Here is a 19,299-nt window from a genome sequence, read left to right on the forward strand (position 1 = left end):
GTGAAATTCATCTCAGTAGTATCTTATTTTTACCACTTTTTTCCCTTTCTGGATTCACCCCTGGTGACATCAGATCATGTCCCAGTCTGGACCTCGGCAGACTGTTCGAGACTACCAGAGATCCAGTCTGTGGCTGTCTCTTCAGTTGTTAATATAGTCAATCTAATCAGCACTCAGGCTTAAGCACTGCACTGTAGGGCAGAATAATTTCTGTAGGTGGGGCTATTACTGCCCCTCAGGCTGATGCCACTTGAGGAGGAGTGCTCTGTCTGAGCAAGATGGATCCTGCAGTATGGGAGATGAGTCAGCATGGGAAATCTATTGACTGCTCCCTCAGTTCTCTGCAAGGCTGCTGCCCCAGACTCTCCTCAAGCACCTGTAGTCCACTCTGCCCTCCCACTGCTGGAGCCCAGGGTAAGTGGATGGCAATGAAATTTTGTGTGTTGGCAACTTTAAGAAGCTCTCTGTGACTCTAGCCATCTCAGGCTGGAAAAATCCTGCTACTTTTTGCTTTTCCTGTCTAGATGCTATCTGGTTTACTCTTGGCTCTGATCCTGGGGAGACCACCTTGGGGTTTAGACCCCACACTTATAAGGGGGAATCCTCTGGCTGCTGAAATATTTCTCCATACATTCAGCTGCTGCCCATGGGAGCCCAGCCAGCCCTCTTGTGTCTCCTCCACACTCTGTACCAGTCACGATGTAATGAGGCAGTTTCTTCTGTCTGTCCATGGTAATAAGGCTTCTCTCCAGCTAGTGTTTAGTTGGTTATTCAGAATGCTTTTTTCACAATTAAGTTGTAATTCCAGATTGGTCCTGAGAGGAGGTTAGTGTAGCTTCCACTTACTCCTCCACCATCTTCAATCTTTCCTGTTTTTGTTTATGGTAGCCCTCCTAATTGGCATAAGTGAGTCATTCTTGCAAGAAAAAGGATTATATACTTTATACAGATCTTATCAGTGGTATTGCAAGAAATGAGTTTTAGAAGCAAAATATGTGTAAGAATGGAGTCACTCAGAAGGCCATCAAAATGCAGTGAGCAGGAAAAAAGAAGTTTATTGAGGGAATCAGCAAGCAGGGAGGGAGCTGTGCCACGAGTGGCTCCAACTCCAAATTCCTAGGGAAGGAGGGGGTTGCTTTATAGTGGGAAGAAAAAAGGAACTATTGAATTTAGTCGTCGCCTGGTTATCTTGCAGCTGCAAGTATGATGAGCCAATGAAGGCCAAATGTGGCTCGGCTTGACACACCCTGCTATGGCAGGGAACTCCTGGCCCAAAATATCATTATCTCCTAGGCAGCTGCAGTTGGGCAAGGGGAGAGCATGGGAACTGAGGCTGTTATTCCAGCCTTTTTTTTTTTAATAAAAGGAGGTGAGGGGTGGGGTGTGTTTCTGGGGTTGGCAGAGTGGTTTTATGTGGCAGAGATCAGTTGGGAGAGGGGTCATCGAATCTCTCTTCTATAACGACTTCCTGCTGAGTTAGGGCAATGGGAGTGGGTTGACTGCTGGCTTGGGGATCATCTCTTGCCACAGGTTGATATCTGAAAGATCTTAATAAGAGTATATTATGGATGGCAGAGGCTGTCATGGATTGAACCATTTTTTGAATAAAGTTAATCAGCAGTTTGAGGAATCAAGGGCCAAGGGCAAGGAATAATAGAAGGAGAAGCAGTGGGGTTATAAGAGGCACTAGGATCACTTTGAAGGGAGAGGAGAAGTATGAGAGGAAGGTTCTGAGACAGGATTCCCCATTTGCCCATTCCCTAGCTTGGGCAACAATGCCGATGTGTTTTTTAAGTACTTGTAAGTTTTTTTCTATTATGCCTATATTGTTAATGTAAAAACAGCAAGTTTAGTTTAGCATGGCACAGGTTTCCCTACTTCAGCTGCAAGGATGTCTAGAGCCCTCCTGTTTTGGAGAACTACATCTGCTAGGTTGTTTAGGGATTTTTTCTGTTTTTCTTGAGCTTGGAGGTTGCCATTCTAAGTTTTTTGAATAAAGAGAGATTTAGTACTGATACTTTTTAAAATTGGGGTATTTTTACGAACCAGAGGAACCTTTTATATATAAGTGCCCTATTTCCATTTGTTTAAGGACAGGGTTGCTGCACTCATGTCTGCCAAACTCAGACCACTGCCGGTCTCATTTCTGTTGGGGGCAAGACAAGAGGGAGATCTCTAGGAAGGAGCCTTGAAAGTGGCTATTTGCTAGGGGCTTAGAATATAGGCATCTAGTATTAGAACAACTATTATGCAGGTGCTAGTCTAGTAAGAGGGAATTATTAGGTATGCTTGCATGCCATATAGGAAGGGATATTCCATCCCTTGAAGGGAAATAGTAGTCCTATATTTTGCTTTGGTGATGTCAATGTAATTGGGGTGAGTTTTGTGTTTTATTGATTGGCATTAAATATTATGGAGGATTTTGTGAAGAAATGTTTGGCTGTATTGGTTAAATCAAAAATCTATGATTCATGTAGGAGTAGCAGGAAAATCTGAAGTGTTGGTAAGATTGTGAATTTGGGCTAATACATAAGGATAAGTAAGAGCTCTTGATTGGCCTTCATAAGGTATGAAGGCTAGGTCTAGGGTGTGGTTGCAGAGAAGGTAAGGGTTGAATATGCCTAAGGAGCGAGGCTGAGTGCGGGTGCCGTTGACATGTCTGAAATGGATTCAGAGAGTGGCAGGACCCATAATATGAGTGATGGTGGCTACTAGCTGGGCCACTCTAGGGAGATCTGCTGAACTCATGTAGCAGGGGGATGGAGAAAGTGGGCAATAAGTTTATATAAGGTGGTGAGATTGGGTGGGAAGGTGGTTACCTCAATGTCTGGGTGGTGCGAGGAGTGGGGCAGATCTAGCAGTTGGTTTTGCTGGTTAAGCGCGCTATTCACTGTATTGTGGGGGCTAGAGGATGTTGATATGAGGTGGCAAAGGTTAGAAGGGCAACAACCATAATTGTGAGGGGAGTCAGCATGGTTACGGTGATTCGAGTAAGTCAACGAGGGATAGAACTAGGATGAAAGTGTAAAAGTAAATTTCGTCAGGGGTGTAGTCACTGAGAGTGCCCTGTAGCCAGGCATCCGAGATATATTTTAAAAATTGAGAGATAGTCTGGGGGGCTCTTTGTATAATAAGTTTTTGGGAGATGAGATGAGTAAAGAGTCGGGCCTGTGGAAGGCTTATTTAGAGGAGGGTTGGGCTTGGGTGATTTTTTACCGTCAGGTTTTCAGTGGGGGTGCAGGAATACTTGGACAGTGTTGCTTGTGTCCCTTCCCAGATGGGGATGAGCTGGGTTATGGTGGGTTCAAGATCTGAGGTTGGAGGAGATTTAGGTACCTGAGGAGCAGTTTGATACGGGAGAAATGTACCCAATATGGGATATATTTTTTAGCTGGGTTAACATGTCAGTGTGATGTATTGTTTGAGATAATACAGCATGTAGCAGTTTTGCACTTATGTGAAATTGGTTATGGAGTTCGGCGAGGATATGTTGAGCGTAATTATTGGGGAGAATTATTTTGTCATGTAGATAAAACTTTATTTTGTTGGGTTGCTTCAAGTTTAACTAGGGTGCGTTTTTCTTCCTCTGCATAAGGGGGTGCCTCGGTAGGCATTGTAAGGAGGATGAGAGGCAGGGCTTGTTTTTTTGCCTCAATGTCTGCTTTGTGATTTTTTTGAGCTGTGAGATCTGTCCTAACGTCATGTCCCTTGCAGTGGATAATCACTGCTTTTGTTGGGAGCTGAGCTGCTTGAAAAAATTTGAGAATGAGATGTTTGTTGATGATAGGAGAGTGTTTAGAGGTGAGATATTCCCCCCCTTTTTTTTTGAGATGTGTGAATGTATGATGTGATAGATATATTTGGAATTAGTGTATATATTGACCTGACGATTTTTGTAAGGGCAAAGGTTCATGTTAGGGCAATAAGTTTTGTCTGTTGGGAAGAGGTACCGGAGGACAAGTGTCCCGACTTAATGATGGAGGCAAGGGTAGTGATGGCATATTCTGTTCCCTTTGGGCTGGCCTTGTAAGAGCTTCCATCTATAAACCAGGATTGCACCTGGGGTAGTGGGGTGTATGGTGTTGGGGAAAGGGTATAAAAAAGGAGAGATGTTGAAGTGCAGTTATGAGTATGGGTGTGGGAGTGGGGGAGGAAAGTAATGAGGCAGGGTTGAAGTGGAGAGCTGATTTATGTAGGGAGATTTGAGGATTTTGAAGTAGTTGAGAATGTAAGAACTGAATTCAGGATGGGGAGGTTGTAGTAATGGCCTGGTGGGTTAGTAGGCTGGAAATAGTATTAGAGGAGTGGACTGTTACCTGGGCAAAGGGAACTAACATAAGGGTTTCTTGACTGAGAATTGTTGCTGCTGCTAAGGCACAGAGGCAGGCTGGCTGCCCTAGGAAGGGGAAATCGAGTGGTTTGGAAAAATAGGCTATAACCCGTTGGTCTGGTTTATATTGCTGTGCAAACAGCCTGAGAGCAAAGCTATCTTTTGTGTCAGTGTATAGGAGGAAAGGTTTATTTGGGTTTGGAAGGGATTTAAAATTAGATATTTAAGTTTTGAAAAAATTGACGAGGCCTAAAAATGATAGGAGTGTTTGTTTAGTATGGGGTAGGGGGATGGTAGTTATTACATCGTGTTTTTTGGATTTAGGTGTTTATGAGTGGGGTGATGGAGAGTTCGAGATATGTGACCTCAGTTCAAGAGAACTGGCCTTTGTTTCGCGACATGCGGTATCCCCAACTGTCAAGAAAGTTTGGGAGTTGGGTAATATGGAGATGAGAAAGGTTTTCAGATGGACTACAGAGAAGGAGATCATCTACATACTATAGGAGGATGCTTGGGGAAAGGTTAAGCTTCTGTAAGTTGGCTGTTAGGGCTTGACTGAAGAGGTGGGGACTATCTCAAAACCCCTGAGGCAGGTCCGTCCATGTCAGTTGCTGGGTTATTTTTGTGGTTGGGTCAGTCCAGGTAAAGGCAAAGAGGTCTTGGGATGTCGGGGAGAGTGGGATAGTGAAGAAGGTATCTCTGAGGTCCAGTACGGTAAAGTGGGAGGTATGATGTGGTATGCATGACAAGAGGGAATAGAGATGGTGGCGTTATTGATTGTATGTAGATTTTGGACAAGACGGTGAGACCCATTGGGTTTTTTTGACTGCTAGGATGGGGGAATTGGTGGGAGAGGCAGCAGATCGAAGCAGACCTGCTCTCAGCAGGTGGTCTATCATAGGCTTCAGACTGTTTAAGGCTGAGGGGGTTAATGGGTATTGAGGTTTGTTGGGGATACGGGAGGTATTTTTTAGTGTTATAGAGACTGAAGCATGGTGGGAAGTGACAGAAGGATTGTTTGTGTTTTAGATATTGGGATTGATCGCTGTTAGCCAGGATGGCAAGGGAGTGATTGGGATAGTGTGAAGGGACTGCTCTAAAATTAGAAGAAGAATGAGAGAGGTGGGATTATCTGGTGAGGGCATGGAGTCAAAATAACCAAGAGATATAGGTGCATGCAGTTTGGTTAGAATATCACGCCTGAGAAGTGGGGTTGGGCAATGGGGCAGTATTAGAAAGGAGTGGGTGACTGCTTGATGCCCAATGAGACAGGTTAGGGGAGGGGTCCTTTGGGGTTGGATCACCTTGCCATCTATTCCTACAACCTATATGGCAGAGGGAGTTAGTAGCCCTGAAAATTTGGGCAGGACAGAATACATAGCTCTTATATCAAGGATAAAGGAGACAAGCTTACCTGCCACCAATATGTTTATCCTGGATTCTGCAGTCATGATGGTGAGAAGCGGGGCTTCTGGACCTGGGCCCCATCAGGCGGTGGAAATTCAGAGAAGGTCTGGGCCTGAGACACCTACATCCTGATCCACTGCCAGGTAGACAGTCCAGTCTTCTGGTTAGAGGCCATTGGACAGTCAACCTTCCAGTGACCTATCTTTTGACAGAAAGGGCAAACAAAGCCCCAGAAGAGGTAAGGGGGGTTTCGACAGAGCTTTGCCCAATGTCCCTCCTGACTGCTCCAGAAACAGGGTCCCAGAGGCTGCCTGATGGTGGAGGCTTTGACTTAGGCTTATTTTGTCCCTTGGAGGAGTTTTCCAAGGCATTAGGCAGTAAAAGTTAGTGCTTGTATTTCCGTTCTTCTTGCTCTTTTTTCCTCTCTCTCTTTTTTTTCCCTCCTATTTTTCTTGCTGGTTGTTGTATACTCGGAAGGCAACCTGAATAAGTTTGCTTTGGGGGTCTTGGGGCACGCCTCTAACTTTTGGAGCTTTTTTGAATGTCTGGGGCCAATTGGCTAATGAAGTGGGTGTGTAAAAGGAGGTGTCCCTCAGGCGAAGTGGGGTCTAGATTGGTGTATTTTTGGACAGATTCTTTGAACCTTGTTAAGAAGGCAGCTGGATTTTTACTAGGACTTTGGGTAATTTTGAGAGTTTTGTTATAGTTGATAGCTTTAAAGCCCAGTTTGCGCATCCCAGCAAGGAGACACATAAGAAAGTGGGACATGTATTTGCATGACATCATCTCTACCAGCAACCTCACGGAGAGGATAGAGACTAGAAGGGCAAGGCTGATTGGAGGGGGAGGAGGGGAGCCAGGGAAGAGGAGGTAGGGATGGGCCTGCAGGATGGGGTATGGGGAGGAGAAGGTCCAGAATCTTGGAGGGCTGGGAACTGTGAGGATTCAGGTGACTGAGGTTCTGAAGGAGGTGAGGGGGTGTCCAGCGCAGGGTCATAGGGAGGTGGGTGGTCAGAGGGATCAAAGGTGTCCTAGTGTAAAGGGCAAGGAGACTGGTGGCTCTCAAACCAGTAGAAAATAATTAACAGTAAAGGGCAAGTGTAATTAGAGTGTTTTTTGAGCCAGAGTTAACAATATTAGCATCAGAAAAGGGGCATTCCACAGCTCAGCACAAATGCTTCTGAGAACAAAGGATATCCAAAATCCAAGTAGGGGACGTTCATTACCAAACCCTGGTAAGTGGGTAAATGAAGCTAGACAGCCCAGCAAACAAGACAGGGAAACTCCAAAGTAGAGCTGGAGATAGACCTATAACCAGATTACCCTGAGTTAATTTAGTTAATTGCATTACATTATAATTCCGGAGTATTCAGCATGGAAAAACAGAGAAGGAGAAGGAGGGAGAGGGAGGAGGGAGGGGCCCGGTTTTTACTTGCATTATGATAAAAACAGCCAGCTTTATCTTTTCGGTGCATATCTTTGAATTGGTTTCAGCTGTGCCCAAAGCTGCAGGTCTGTGAATAAACAACTGCTTCGGTTACTGCTAAAATCCTGTGTCCCGGTGTTTTATTGTGAGTATTTTTCACACAAGGAAGAAAGAGAAGGGGTTAGATGGGGTGCAGAAGGTCGAGAGGAAGGTGGCTTTTTCTGGATAAGGAGAATTTGGTGGGTAGTCAGCTGTTTGCAGAGAGAGTGTTTGTTCTGAAGAGTCCAGAAAGCCTGAGCATAGGGAAGTTCTGACTGCTTGCCCAACTGCTGGAGAAAGTTTCAAGGTCTGTGAGAACTTTGAAGTCAAGTGTGCCATTTTCCGACTTCTGACTCTGGTTATTTAGAGGATATTGGGGCCACACAACAGTGGACTGAAAGACAAGTCGATGGGCCTTGACTTCTCCATTTAGTTGGAGAGATTTGAAATTATGGACAAATGTCCAAGAGGGGTATCTTTGGGTGGGAGGGACTGGCCAATTCCCATGGTGATGATTAGGGTTAATGTGAGTTTGAGAAGGAGGAGGAGGTCGAATCCAAGCCAACATTCCCAGCTCCGCAATCTGTCAAGACGGGAGTCCCATTTCAACCAGAGAGTGGAGGGCCAAAGGCCGAGAGGAGAGATGCTGATTCATCCCAGGCATCCCTAGGAGTCATCAGGCCCTGGAGAGTGGGTCCGGATTGACCCAAGGAGTCAGGTGACTCCGAGAGTGGTTCCGACTGAGCGCTCAGATTTACGGCTGGACTGCCCAGAATGGTCTTGGATAGACCAGGAAACAGAACCACTGGAGGAGATGAAGGTGAGGATTCACCCATGAATCTGAGGGCTGGTGTTGACTGGGAGTAAATGGCAGTCGAAGGAAAAAGGAGGCGGAGAAGTTCAGCAAGCTAGAGGGGAAACTCGAGCCCCCAACTCACGGAGATCTGAGCGACTCTGGGTCCAAGGATTGGGGCCAGCTCTGGGCCCAAGTGTGAATCGGGAGTCCCAGTCAAGCTGGTGTCCCAATCCTGGGTTTTAGCGCCACAATGTAAAAACGGAATCGCTCAGAAGGCCATCAAGATGCAGTGAGCAGAAAGAAAGAAGTTTATTGAGGGAATCAGCAAGCAGGGAGGGAGCCGTGCCGTGAGTAGAGTAGCTCCGACTCCGGACTCCTAGGGAAGGAGAGGTTGCTTTATAGTGGGAAGAAAAAAGGAACTATTGAATTTAGTCGTCGCCTGGTTATCTCACAGCTGCAAGCATGACAGGCCAATCAAGACCAAAAGCAGCTTGGCTTGATGCACCCTGCTATCAAGGGGAACTCCCGGCCCAAAATGTCATTATCTCCCAGGCAGCTGCAGTTGGGCAGGGGGAAAGCATGGGAACTGAGGCTAATGTCCTTCAATTAATACTTTTGAAACCTGATTCTGTGTAGTGTTGTTAACCTTGCTAGTAGATCTTAATTGAAAACTATCCACCAAATGTTCCCTATATTCACTATAGACTTATAATTCTTTATTATCATTGCTAAACTTAATGTTTTTTATTTCTTAATGATTTTTAAAGATATCCATGGTTGTAAGAGCTGGAAGTATTTTTAAGAAAGAAAAGGGTAATCGATTGGTTGCAGATTTGTTTTAAATTACTGCAGTATAAAACACATGGACAAGTGGATTTTAGAAGCCTCAAACAAATTCAAGGCATGAAAAGGACAAAAATATTTAAAATAATCCTAATGAGTCAATGCCTTCTATTTCTAAGGAAGATAAAATACCAATGTTGCACAAATTTCCTAATATTAGAAGGACCAGTTTTATGAGGTCCAGGATTATTCTCATATCAAAAATTACAAGAAAAGAAAACTGAAGACCAGTAGCCTTCATGAACATAGTTGCATAGTGAATAAATTCCATCAATATATAAAGACGAAATGGCATCATGACCAAGTGGTATTATTCCAAGAATACATGTTGGCTTCATATTCAAAAATACATTGCTGTGAATAAACTAAAGGCAAGGATTTAGTATTATCAGCTCTGGTCAACATTGTATTGGAGTTTATAGCCATGTAATAAAGCAAAGAGAAATAAAAAGGTAGTTTGTAAAGGAAGTAGAATTATCTTCATTTGCAGATGGCATCATCTAATCAGAAAATTCTAAAGATCCTACTTTTAAAAAAAGAAAAACTAAAAAGACTTCTGGCCAACATGGAGGCAGAAGTGGACACACTTTGCATCCTCACACAACTATTAAGGATTACAACTACCTAAAAACAAAACAACAAGAACTGCTAGAAAATTGAACTATGGAAGCCCAGTGACCAAATATTTTAAGGGGAAGTGTTCATGCACAAGTAGGAGGTGTGGAGCTGGGGAGCCAAGGCAAAGAGAATGTGTGTGGCAGCGGCACATGGCAGTATCAAGGCAGAGGCTGTGACCACCTGGCTGAATGAGTGGCCCCACATTATAAAAGCCAGGAGGGATACCTGAGGAGTGATCCCAGCCCCAGGCTAGACCACACAACTCGCAGGTCAGGCACCAGAAGCATAATGCCTCATTGCTTCTGGCTGTGAAAACCAACGGGGGTTAGGGTGGCAGAAGAAATGTCCTCATTCTCTGGAGAGTCTGTTTATAGAGGGCCCCCATGGTCCTAGAATGTACACAAACCCACCCACTCTGGGAACCATGACCATCACAATGGCTAGAGGGGCACTAATCACATACAGGAAGTGGGTGTAGTGACTAAAATGGGGTGAGTGCTGAGCAAGCGGTGTTGTTCCCTCTCTGACCTGTCTCCCACATACAGTGCCACAAAGCAGTGAATTGGGCTGTCCAGCACTGATGAATACCTAAGGCTCTGCCTCTTATAACATAACAGGTATGACAAATCTACCTGAGACACAGAGGCAAACATAGGAAGGCTGTGAAGTTGAAACAGGGAAGTATGGCCCAAATGAAAGACAGATAAAAACTCCAGAAAAAGAACTAAGTGAAAAGGAGATAGCCAACCTATCAGATGCAGAGTTCAAAAACACTGGTAATAAGAATGCTCAGAGAAATGATTGAGTATAGCCACAAAATAAAGGAAGAAGAGAAGGTTATACAAAGTGAAATAAAGAAAAATATACAAGGGACCAACAGTGATGAGAAGGGAGCCAGAACTGAATTCAATGATTTGGAACATAAAGAAGGAATAAATATTCAACCAGAACAAAATGAAGAAATAAGAATTCAAAAAAATGAGGATAGTTTAAGAAGACCCTGGGACATCTCCAAAAGTGCCAACATCAGAATCATAGGCTTGTCAGAAGTAGAAGAGGAAGAGCAAGAAATTGAAACTTACTTGAAAAAATAATGAAGAAAAACTTCCCTAATTTGGTGAAGAAAATAGACATTCAAGTCCCACAAGCAAAGAGAGTCCCAAACAAGTTGGACCCAAAGGGGACCACAACAAGATACACCATAATTAGAATGCCAAAGGCTAAAGGTAAAGAGAGAATCTTAGGAGCAGCAAGAGAAAAACAAAGAGTTACCTACAAAGGAGTTCCCATAAGCTTATCAGCTGATTTCTCAAAAGAAATTTTGTAGGCAAGAAGGGACTGGCAAGAAATATTCAAAGTAATGAAAAACAAGGGCCTGCAACCAAGATTACTCTGTTCAGCAAAGCTATCATTTAGAATAGAAGGGCAGATAAAGTGCTTCCCAGAGAAGGTAAAGGTAAAGGAATTCACCATCACCAAGCCCTTATTATACATAAGGTTAAAGGGACTTATTTAAGAAAAAGAAGATCAAAACTATGAATAGTAAAATGACAGCAAACACAATTACCAACAACTGAATCTAAAGAATAAAAGCAAACTAAAAAAAGGCCAGGACAGGAATAGAATCATATGTATGGGATCATTTGAAGCAGTATCAGCTGGAAGCGTTGAGGAGGAGAAAGTGAAAAACTGTGCAGGGATTAAGAAGCAAAATTAGTAGGAACAAAATATACAGGGGTTTTAAGAATAGTATAGGGAAGGGTGAAGCCGAAGAACTTATATGCACAACCCATAACCCATGGACATTAACTAAGGGGAGGGTATTGCTGGAGGGGATGAGGGTACTGGTGGAGGGGGCCAAAGGGGGAAAAGAAATTGGGACAACTGTAACAGCGTAATTAATAAAATATACCTAAAAAATAACAATAAAAAAAGTAGAACCAGTGAGTTTAACAAGGTCACATGATGAAGGTCAATATCCAAAATATCAATAATATTTCTATGTACTAGTGTTAAAGTGTCTTGACTAAGCCCAGGAAGTAGTTGCTTATGCTAAGTCTTATGTCAACAAACTGAGGCTTATCTAAGTTTCTATGCTCAGCTCTCCCAGAAAAGGTAGGCCTAGGCCAGCCACTTAGCACTTGCCTGCTTAGTACAAGTTACCTAACCCAACTCCAACACTTCCCTTTGTTCCATATAGGGGAAGTAACCCTGTTTTAACTAATTAACAGTGCCCAATATACCTTTCTTGTTCCTGCTCACTTTTATCTATGAAACCCTCTCACTTTGTACAACTCTTGGAAGTTCCTTTCTATTTTCTAGACTGGATCCTTTTCAATTCATGAATTGCTAAATAAAAGTCATTTGGGACAGGAAATTAAGGTCTGAAATTTTTTTGAATGGTTTGAAATTGAAATTTAAAAACAATAGCATCAGAAAACAAAATAATTTGGCATTTTTAAAAAAAGATTGTATTTATTTTTAGAGAGAGGAGGAGGGAGGGAGAAAGAGAGGGAGAGAAACATCAGTGTGTGAAACATCAATCAGCTTCCTCTTGTGGCCCCCATCTGGGAACCTGGCCTGCAACCCAGTCATGTACCCTGACCGGGACTGAAACTGGTGACCTCTCAGTCCATAGGTCAGTGCTCAACTCACTGAACCACACCAGTCAGGACTAGTTGGGCATAATTTTAAGAAAATATATGAAATACTTGTTCACTAAAATTTACAAACATTACTAAGAAGCCAGAGGCCTAAATATACAGGAAGATGTACCATGTTCATGGATTGAGATAGTAAATTAAGATGGTACTTATCACCTAAATCGATATATAGAATCAAAGCAATCCAATCAAATCCCAGCAGGGGATTGTAAAGTTTGATGGAAATGCAAAGGAACTAGAATAAGCCAAAACAATTTTTAAATAAAAAAAAGTTTGGACGATTTGGAGTAAATCAACACTAACAAATAAAAGATGGTATTGCCATTAAGACACAAACATCAATGGAACAGGATAAGGAATACAGAAAATATTCTAGTCTGTCAGGATTATAGACAGATTTTTAAAGATACAGTGTAATAAGTGTGATGATGGGTAGTCATAGAGGGTGCTTAGGCTTGAAGGCTGTGATGGACTCTGTTCTTGACCCGACAGTCATCTCCAGTCCCTTATTTCTCCCACTGTGGAAGTTGAAACACAGATTTCAAGTTTTCTAGCTGCTTTAGCTAAGGGTGCCCCAGTAACCCAGTTTTGTTCAAGGATGGTGAAGTGACTCGGGCTGGAGCTTCTAGTAAGCCTATTACTTCCTAATAAAAAGAGAACTTGCTATACTGCCCGTTTTTCTTTTCTTTTCTTTTTCTTTTTCTTTTTGCCCCTTTTCCTTTTTTAATGGAAAAGGAGTTCTGCCTGACATGAATACCCAAATAAAAGATGTTTCAAAAAAGAAAAACAAGCTTAAGAGTTTTTTGACACCTAAGTATAATATCTTTATTTAAGTGTAATCATCAGAATATTATAATTTCTCAATACCAGGAATAATTTCTACATTTTCTATGACCACCATATTCAGCCCAATGTTGTATTTATGTTTAATTTTTTTTACTTAATTGAGTAGATTCTGTGCCAAGAATGCATGTCATTCCAGTCAGAATACACTATCTCTTGATTATAACTGATGGAATCAGGGTTTGAAGGGCTGTAGCTCAAAAAAATAAAAGAGTACTTTACTTTACATTTATTGTTCCATAAGTGGAATCAGGTGACAGTCTAGTAACATTTGGTTCTTCGTAAATATTTCCACATGAAGTATATTCTGGTATTTCCATGTCCTCTGATATAGCTGCACAGTCATATATTTTTCCTGTTCTTGACCTGAAACCTAAATAAGAAAGACAAATGTTTACAAAGATGCCAGATGCGATAAGACATAGACTCGTTCAGTATGCCAGGCTCAGGTCTATTCCACATTCCTTTTTGGCACTCTCAGAAGAGCTATCTTTATATCCTGTTGAACTGAAGCTATAAATGTCCAAAAATTTCTGAGTGTATCCTGCTTCTCACTAACATATTTGTTGTCCAACTCTACAAAAGACTCTTCAGAACTTGGATTTTGAGATTTGATCCACTACTGATTAGCTGTGCAATTTGGGGTAAGTTATTACTCCCTAGGCCTCAATGTCCTTAGTGAGAAGTAAGTGTAATGATGCATGTAAAGGACTTAGCATTTACTTTGGCATTTAGTTAGTGCTTCATAATTAACTGTTATCTAACAACTTTTTATCCACAAATGAATTAGAAGCTGCTTCTCTCATCTCTGGATTTGGTTTTGTTGTGCTTTTTGAAGAGGTGGCACACATTCCTCCTCTTCTCCAATCCCAACACCTTCAATGTATCACCTTCCACTGACTTCAGCTATAATGCAAACCTCCACTACTTACAGTAATTTTTCCTTGCAATTATCATGCTATACCTTTCCATCTTTTTGCAGGACAGGCAGATCTCATTTTATTGCACTTCACTTTACTGCGCTTCACAGATGTTGCTGCTTTTTTTTTTTTTTTTACAAATGGAAGTCAGAAATCCCCACCAGCCAAAAGAGTATGACTCACTTAATTGCAATAGTTTATTGAGGTGGTTGGGAATTAAAACCACTATATCTCTAAGGTATGCCTGTAATCTCTTTTAACTCAGTATTTTACATTCTATGTTTCCATCTTTGTACTTGCCATTCCTTTATATTTTACCTCTCATTGAAAACTTACTACGTGCTACACATTGAGGATTCAGTAGTGAATAGAACAGACAACTCCTTGCTCTTAAGTGAAGATAAGTTACCTAAAACTGTTCTATATAAGGCCTTCAACTCCATTGAACCTCCAAAGTTGAAAATGTGGAGAGTTTGAGGAAGAGGTAAGAGTCCAGTGATGGTGGGGTTGTGAGTTAGGGGAGAGTAAGACATGATAAAGGTGGAAAGCCATCCTGAAGTCAGGATTTTATTCCAGGTGCAGTGGAAAACTAGGAGAAGCAGTCATCATTCAGCACATGGGTTCTGGAGCTAGTCTGCCTCAATGCAAAGCTTGACCCTCACAGGAACTTACTGTGAGACCTTGAACAAGTAACCTATCTCTTTGCTTGCTCGTCTGTAAATGCAGATAATAGAACCTGACTCATTGTGTTGGTCTGAAGATCGAATGAGTTACTATAATATTATAAAGCTCTTTAAGATAACACTTGTACATAGAAATTGCTAAAGAGGAGTTTAAGTGTTCTAATTGCATTTATTTAAATTCGTAGATCACTATCTGTTATATGGGGAATGGACTGGAGGAGCATCAGTGTAGAGGTTGTAGCAGAAGCCTGCAGAGGGATGGTGGCAGCCTGGATTGTGGTGGTGGACATAGTGGATAGGTTACGGCTAATGATAGCTAACATTTATAGAGTATGAATAATTATGGACCAGGCACTAGCCTAAGCTCTTTACATGTTTTATCTCTTAGTACTTTACACAACCATGAGCTTGGTACTGTTGTTATTCTCACTTTACAGGGGAGAAAACTGAACTAGTAACTTGCCCAAGATCACACAGCCAGTAAACAGTAGAACCAAAAATCAAAATCAGGCAGTCTGAATCAACACTCCACAGCTGTAACCTCTCTGCTTTACTGCCTCTCACGGATGACAGCAGGACAGAACTCATACACTCAGATTATACAATCACCATAATTAGATTCTGGCTAGGTTAGAATTATTGGTATTTCTAGGGTATGATGATATGCTTCTTCAATATGCCATCACTTCCAGCTTCTCAGTCTTGTGGACCACGTGAGGGACAACAGTGGCATAGAACCTAAAATATATTTTTAACATTTTGAGGCATTATTTAGCCAAGTGAAGTTTGCTTATTAAAAATTATTACTGAAACCATGAGATAATGCAACTTAAAAAAAAGATTTATTTAAAAGTTTTAAATTCAACCTGATATAAAATAAAATTTATTTTTCTATTTCCAAATAACAGTCTTACCTACAAGGCAGGGATTTTCAACCTTTTTCATCTTAGGGCACAATTAAACTAATTACTAAAATTCTATGGCACATTAAAGAATATAATTTTTGCTGATTTGATGAAAAATAGGTATAATTTTGATTCATCCATACTGGATGATTGTTCTGTTGGCTGTAGTCTTTTTTATTTTTTTTAATTATTTGACAATCTAAGGGAAAAGAGGTCAGTACCACTGAATGAATAGTCAGATATTGCATGGTTTAAAAATTCTTGTGGCCCACTGGTTGAAATCACTGCTATAAGGTAAGAATGACTTGGCAAATTTATCTATGTCTATATACTGTGCAGGGTACTGAAATGTTAGGTTCTAAGAAATGTGCACATGTGTAGAATGTATCATTTTTATTCGCAAGAATAAAGCATTGCTAAAAATCACCTACTTTTGAAGTTAGCTGAAGAGTTGCTTGTAGCAATTTCCTTCCAGTTGGCAACATACCTAAGCACATTATATAGATATTCATTAAATTAAATTAAACTGGTTTATTAGTAAGTAATGAATTGATTCATTAGTACATGATTAGGCTACTTCTACTTTCTCTATGAAATCTTACATTAATGGCAGCAAATTTGCTAGTTCAAATGTTTAATTTTCATGACTTTCCCACCTCTGAGTAGATCTCATGCTTCTAAGACAACCCTTAGGACAAGGAGTTGGAGGATGTATAAAAATTGTGCTTACATCTACCATGTTAGTGCCCTTTGGTCTTCCTCAGCACACCTCTCCTCATCTTATCCTGTTCCATTCTTTCAAGATCATGTCCTCAGTTGCATGCCTACTAAGATGTTAGTTGACTTCTGAATTAAAAGTATGGACAGAAAACTCAGAGGAAAAAAAGGGGGAAACAACATCAGCAAACCTTCTCCTTGGTTCTGGATTGCCAGACCTACATGTTAACAGGAGTTTAAAGCATGTGGTTTATGATGTTGGTAGAGCTATGATACTGTCTTTGTAGTGTGCAGTAAATGTGAGAGGTTGCATTCAAGTAGGGCACATGCAGCTGCCACCTCAGTTTCCTAAACAGAGACTGAAATAGGGAGACCAGGGTAGCCAGAGAAGAAGTAGAATGATAGGGAAGGACAAGGTGTGATGAGCTATGAAGATGAGGGGATGCTCCAAGAGGCAGGTTTCCTGTAACTTACTCCATTTCATTTTAGGCTCTGAGTTCCCCTTCTCAAGCCTCATTTCTTCCAACTGCACCCAAGAAATCAGGTATGAAATTGGTCAGAGCCAGGTGCTGAAAGGGAGCTGAGGAGGATTAGAACTGTCATATAAAAATGATTTTCAGAGTATTCATTTATTCCATTGAATTACTTCTAACAGTGTTCCTGAAGATTTGTTTGTTCGTTTGTTTGTTGTTCCTTTTAGGAAGGTATATATTGTTCAACAATATTTAGATGTTTAAAGTACTGGATCTAAATTTGGCTCCTTTTTGTTACTCCTACCTCTTATTTCTCCAAAAGCTTTATTCTATGACCTTAAATAAAATATTGCTGGGTCACTGTTAAAAGGTGCAGGGTAAGAGCAGGCAATCTAAACCTGTTCCCAGGATCTCTTAGTAGACAATGCAATCTGGATTGACCTTAAATGCAGACCGACTTTCAGTGGTTGTTCAGTACCACTATGAAGAGTTGGATGTCTATCACCCTGCTTCCTGTGATCTATATTCTCAAAGGTTTTCATTCTACTTTCAAGGACACCTGACAGTCTGGGGTATAAACATAGGTCATACTTAATTAAGGCTGATCACTGGCCCAGTTCTACCTGATACTAGGGCAATTCTTTTAAAAGAACTTCTCATAAAGGACATACCAACGGTAACTGATAAAAATATCTAAGTTTTACAAATAGAAGCAACATTCTGATGATAGCATTACTATACTGCTCATATCACAGAACTAATTTGTCTTATTAAGAAATTTTTGTAATTTTTAAGATAATAGCTGCAGAATAGTATTTATGTGAAATCTATAATAAATCCCTCAGGAGTACAAATTTAACATTTTAATCATCTGGGAAAGTGCCTAGCTTGAGAGGCCACATAACTATATGTCCTAGAAATCAAAGGAACAGCTTCAGATATAGAAACTATCCATCATGCTCATAGGCAAAGATCTCTTGGCAACAGGAAATTATTTAAGATATCCCAGCTGATGATCAGTTAACAAGTTATTTCAAAATTCACTTGCAGTTTGAAAATTATGAAGACCCTAGAAGAGGAATATCTGATAGAGACTATGCCTCTAAAAACTCAACAAGATCAATGACAGTAGCAGTCACAGTAGCCATCATACGGCATTGTGGGGGACTCATTGATGGTGATATGGGGGTTACTTTATATTCTAAGTGCCTGCAGCAACATATCTCTATATGCTGAAGAATTTATGACAGTATTCATCAGTGTCCTTGGGTCCAAGAGTGAAGTTGGCTCTATCCATTCTTCAAAGTTATAATAATATTGTACTCAGTTGAAAGAGGAAGCACATGGCTTCTTCCCAGGAGAGCAGCCATCTGTCAAGACAGGAACTAACACAAAAGCCATTGGGAAAAAAGCTGATTTGTATCAGTGTTCAACACATTTATGTCATTCTTATTGTCTGATTATTGAAAACTGTCCACATATTATGAAGGATTCTCTACAAAGGATTAGTGGCTATCACTTCTTCTGAAGAAAAATGTCAGGCTCTGAAATTCTCATCAAATAAGGTGGCATCCAGCCAGTTACAAACATCTACAGGGAAGACAATGGAGACCACAAATGCTCTGGTTGCTTATACCTGACATCTGCAGTCAGCTGGGGAAGATCTTTGGGAAGTTTGGTCTTGCCTCAGATCATCAGTAGCTTGGGATTAGTAATGCTACTAAAATATTCCCAAATAATCCCACTGAATTCTATTTGTAATTTTTGTTACCAAGGGTCTAAGTGAGAGAATAAACTGATAGATAGTGTATATAACTTGGAAGCGTGAAGTATGTGCATTTTAAGACTGGAAATTGTCAGTTAATCTTACCTTGTCAAAGCTAGGTGTATTCATCCCACCTCACATAGAGTATATGATTTAAAAATAAAAATAAAAAAACATTTCAAGTCTTACTGGTTTATTGTTTTTATCCTTTCTTCCACGAAGATTCCACTAGAGATGTAATCCCCTAACAGAGAAGAATATGGTAGATGACAGTGGACTGAGATGTTCCCTTTGAACTTAACTGTGTTGTTCTTTTTGTATTTCAATAGTGATGAAATACAGAATATAAGGTGTCTGTTTTTGGTTAATCTTTCACTAAAGCACGCTGGTCCTTTGCTTTGAATTAGCCAACTGTATAAGGGAAAGGCAAATCAGGATTTCAAAAACTCACCTGAGAAAATTCTCTATCCTGCCCTCAGAAGCTCATTCAAAATGAACCTCACCTACTTCTCCCCCTTTCTTTCCTCCATTCTTTATCCAGCAATTTTTACTCTTAGGAAAAAAAAGTAGAAGTACTGCACTACATTATATATATATATGTATATAATTTTCTAATGACTAAGCTGTATACCTGTAACTAATGTAAAATGTTGAATGTAAAAAAATAAACATAATTTGTTAAAAAGTACTTCATTACAGTGTCTTTCTTTGGACATCATTTCTTGCATCATTACCATCTGTATTTACTGTGTCCCAGAATTCAAACATTTTGTCTATAGGAAACCCAAATACTATGGTCAGGACAAGATATCAGATTAATGAGTCACAACAATCTCTTTTTACTATCTACTTATTACAAAGTATTTCAGAG

At 40.8% G+C, this 19,299-nt stretch overlaps 1 protein-coding gene and 1 long non-coding RNA gene across 4 annotated transcripts in view; one reads left to right on the top strand and one right to left on the bottom strand.

Moving 5' to 3' along the window:
• The first annotated feature begins 280 nt into the window (after positions 1–280).
• Positions 281–19,299, top strand: part of LOC150018866 (uncharacterized) — a 121,318-nt gene continuing 102,299 nt past the window's right edge. The window contains exon 1 of the long non-coding RNA XR_016509022.1: positions 281–414. This is a non-coding gene — a long non-coding RNA (uncharacterized LOC150018866). The remainder of the gene's footprint in view (positions 415–19,299) is intronic.
• LOC150018867 (protein MFI-like) overlaps positions 12,973–19,299 on the bottom strand; it is a 50,383-nt gene continuing 44,056 nt past the window's right edge. For all 3 annotated transcript variants that reach the window (XM_090267877.1, XM_090267876.1, XM_090267878.1), the window contains 2 exons: positions 15,905–15,960; positions 12,973–13,338 (listed from right to left, as the gene is read on the bottom strand). In XM_090267877.1, the coding sequence (XP_090124003.1) occupies positions 13,184–13,338; positions 15,905–15,960 (211 nt within the window). In that variant the 3' untranslated portion in view covers positions 12,973–13,183. The remainder of the gene's footprint in view (positions 13,339–15,904; positions 15,961–19,299) is intronic.

Source organism: Furipterus horrens, unplaced genomic scaffold (assembly GCF_987537825.1).
Source record: "Furipterus horrens unplaced genomic scaffold, mFurHor1.1.pri manual_scaffold_2, whole genome shotgun sequence".
In the NCBI taxonomy this organism is placed as follows: Eukaryota; Metazoa; Chordata; class Mammalia; order Chiroptera; family Furipteridae; genus Furipterus; species Furipterus horrens.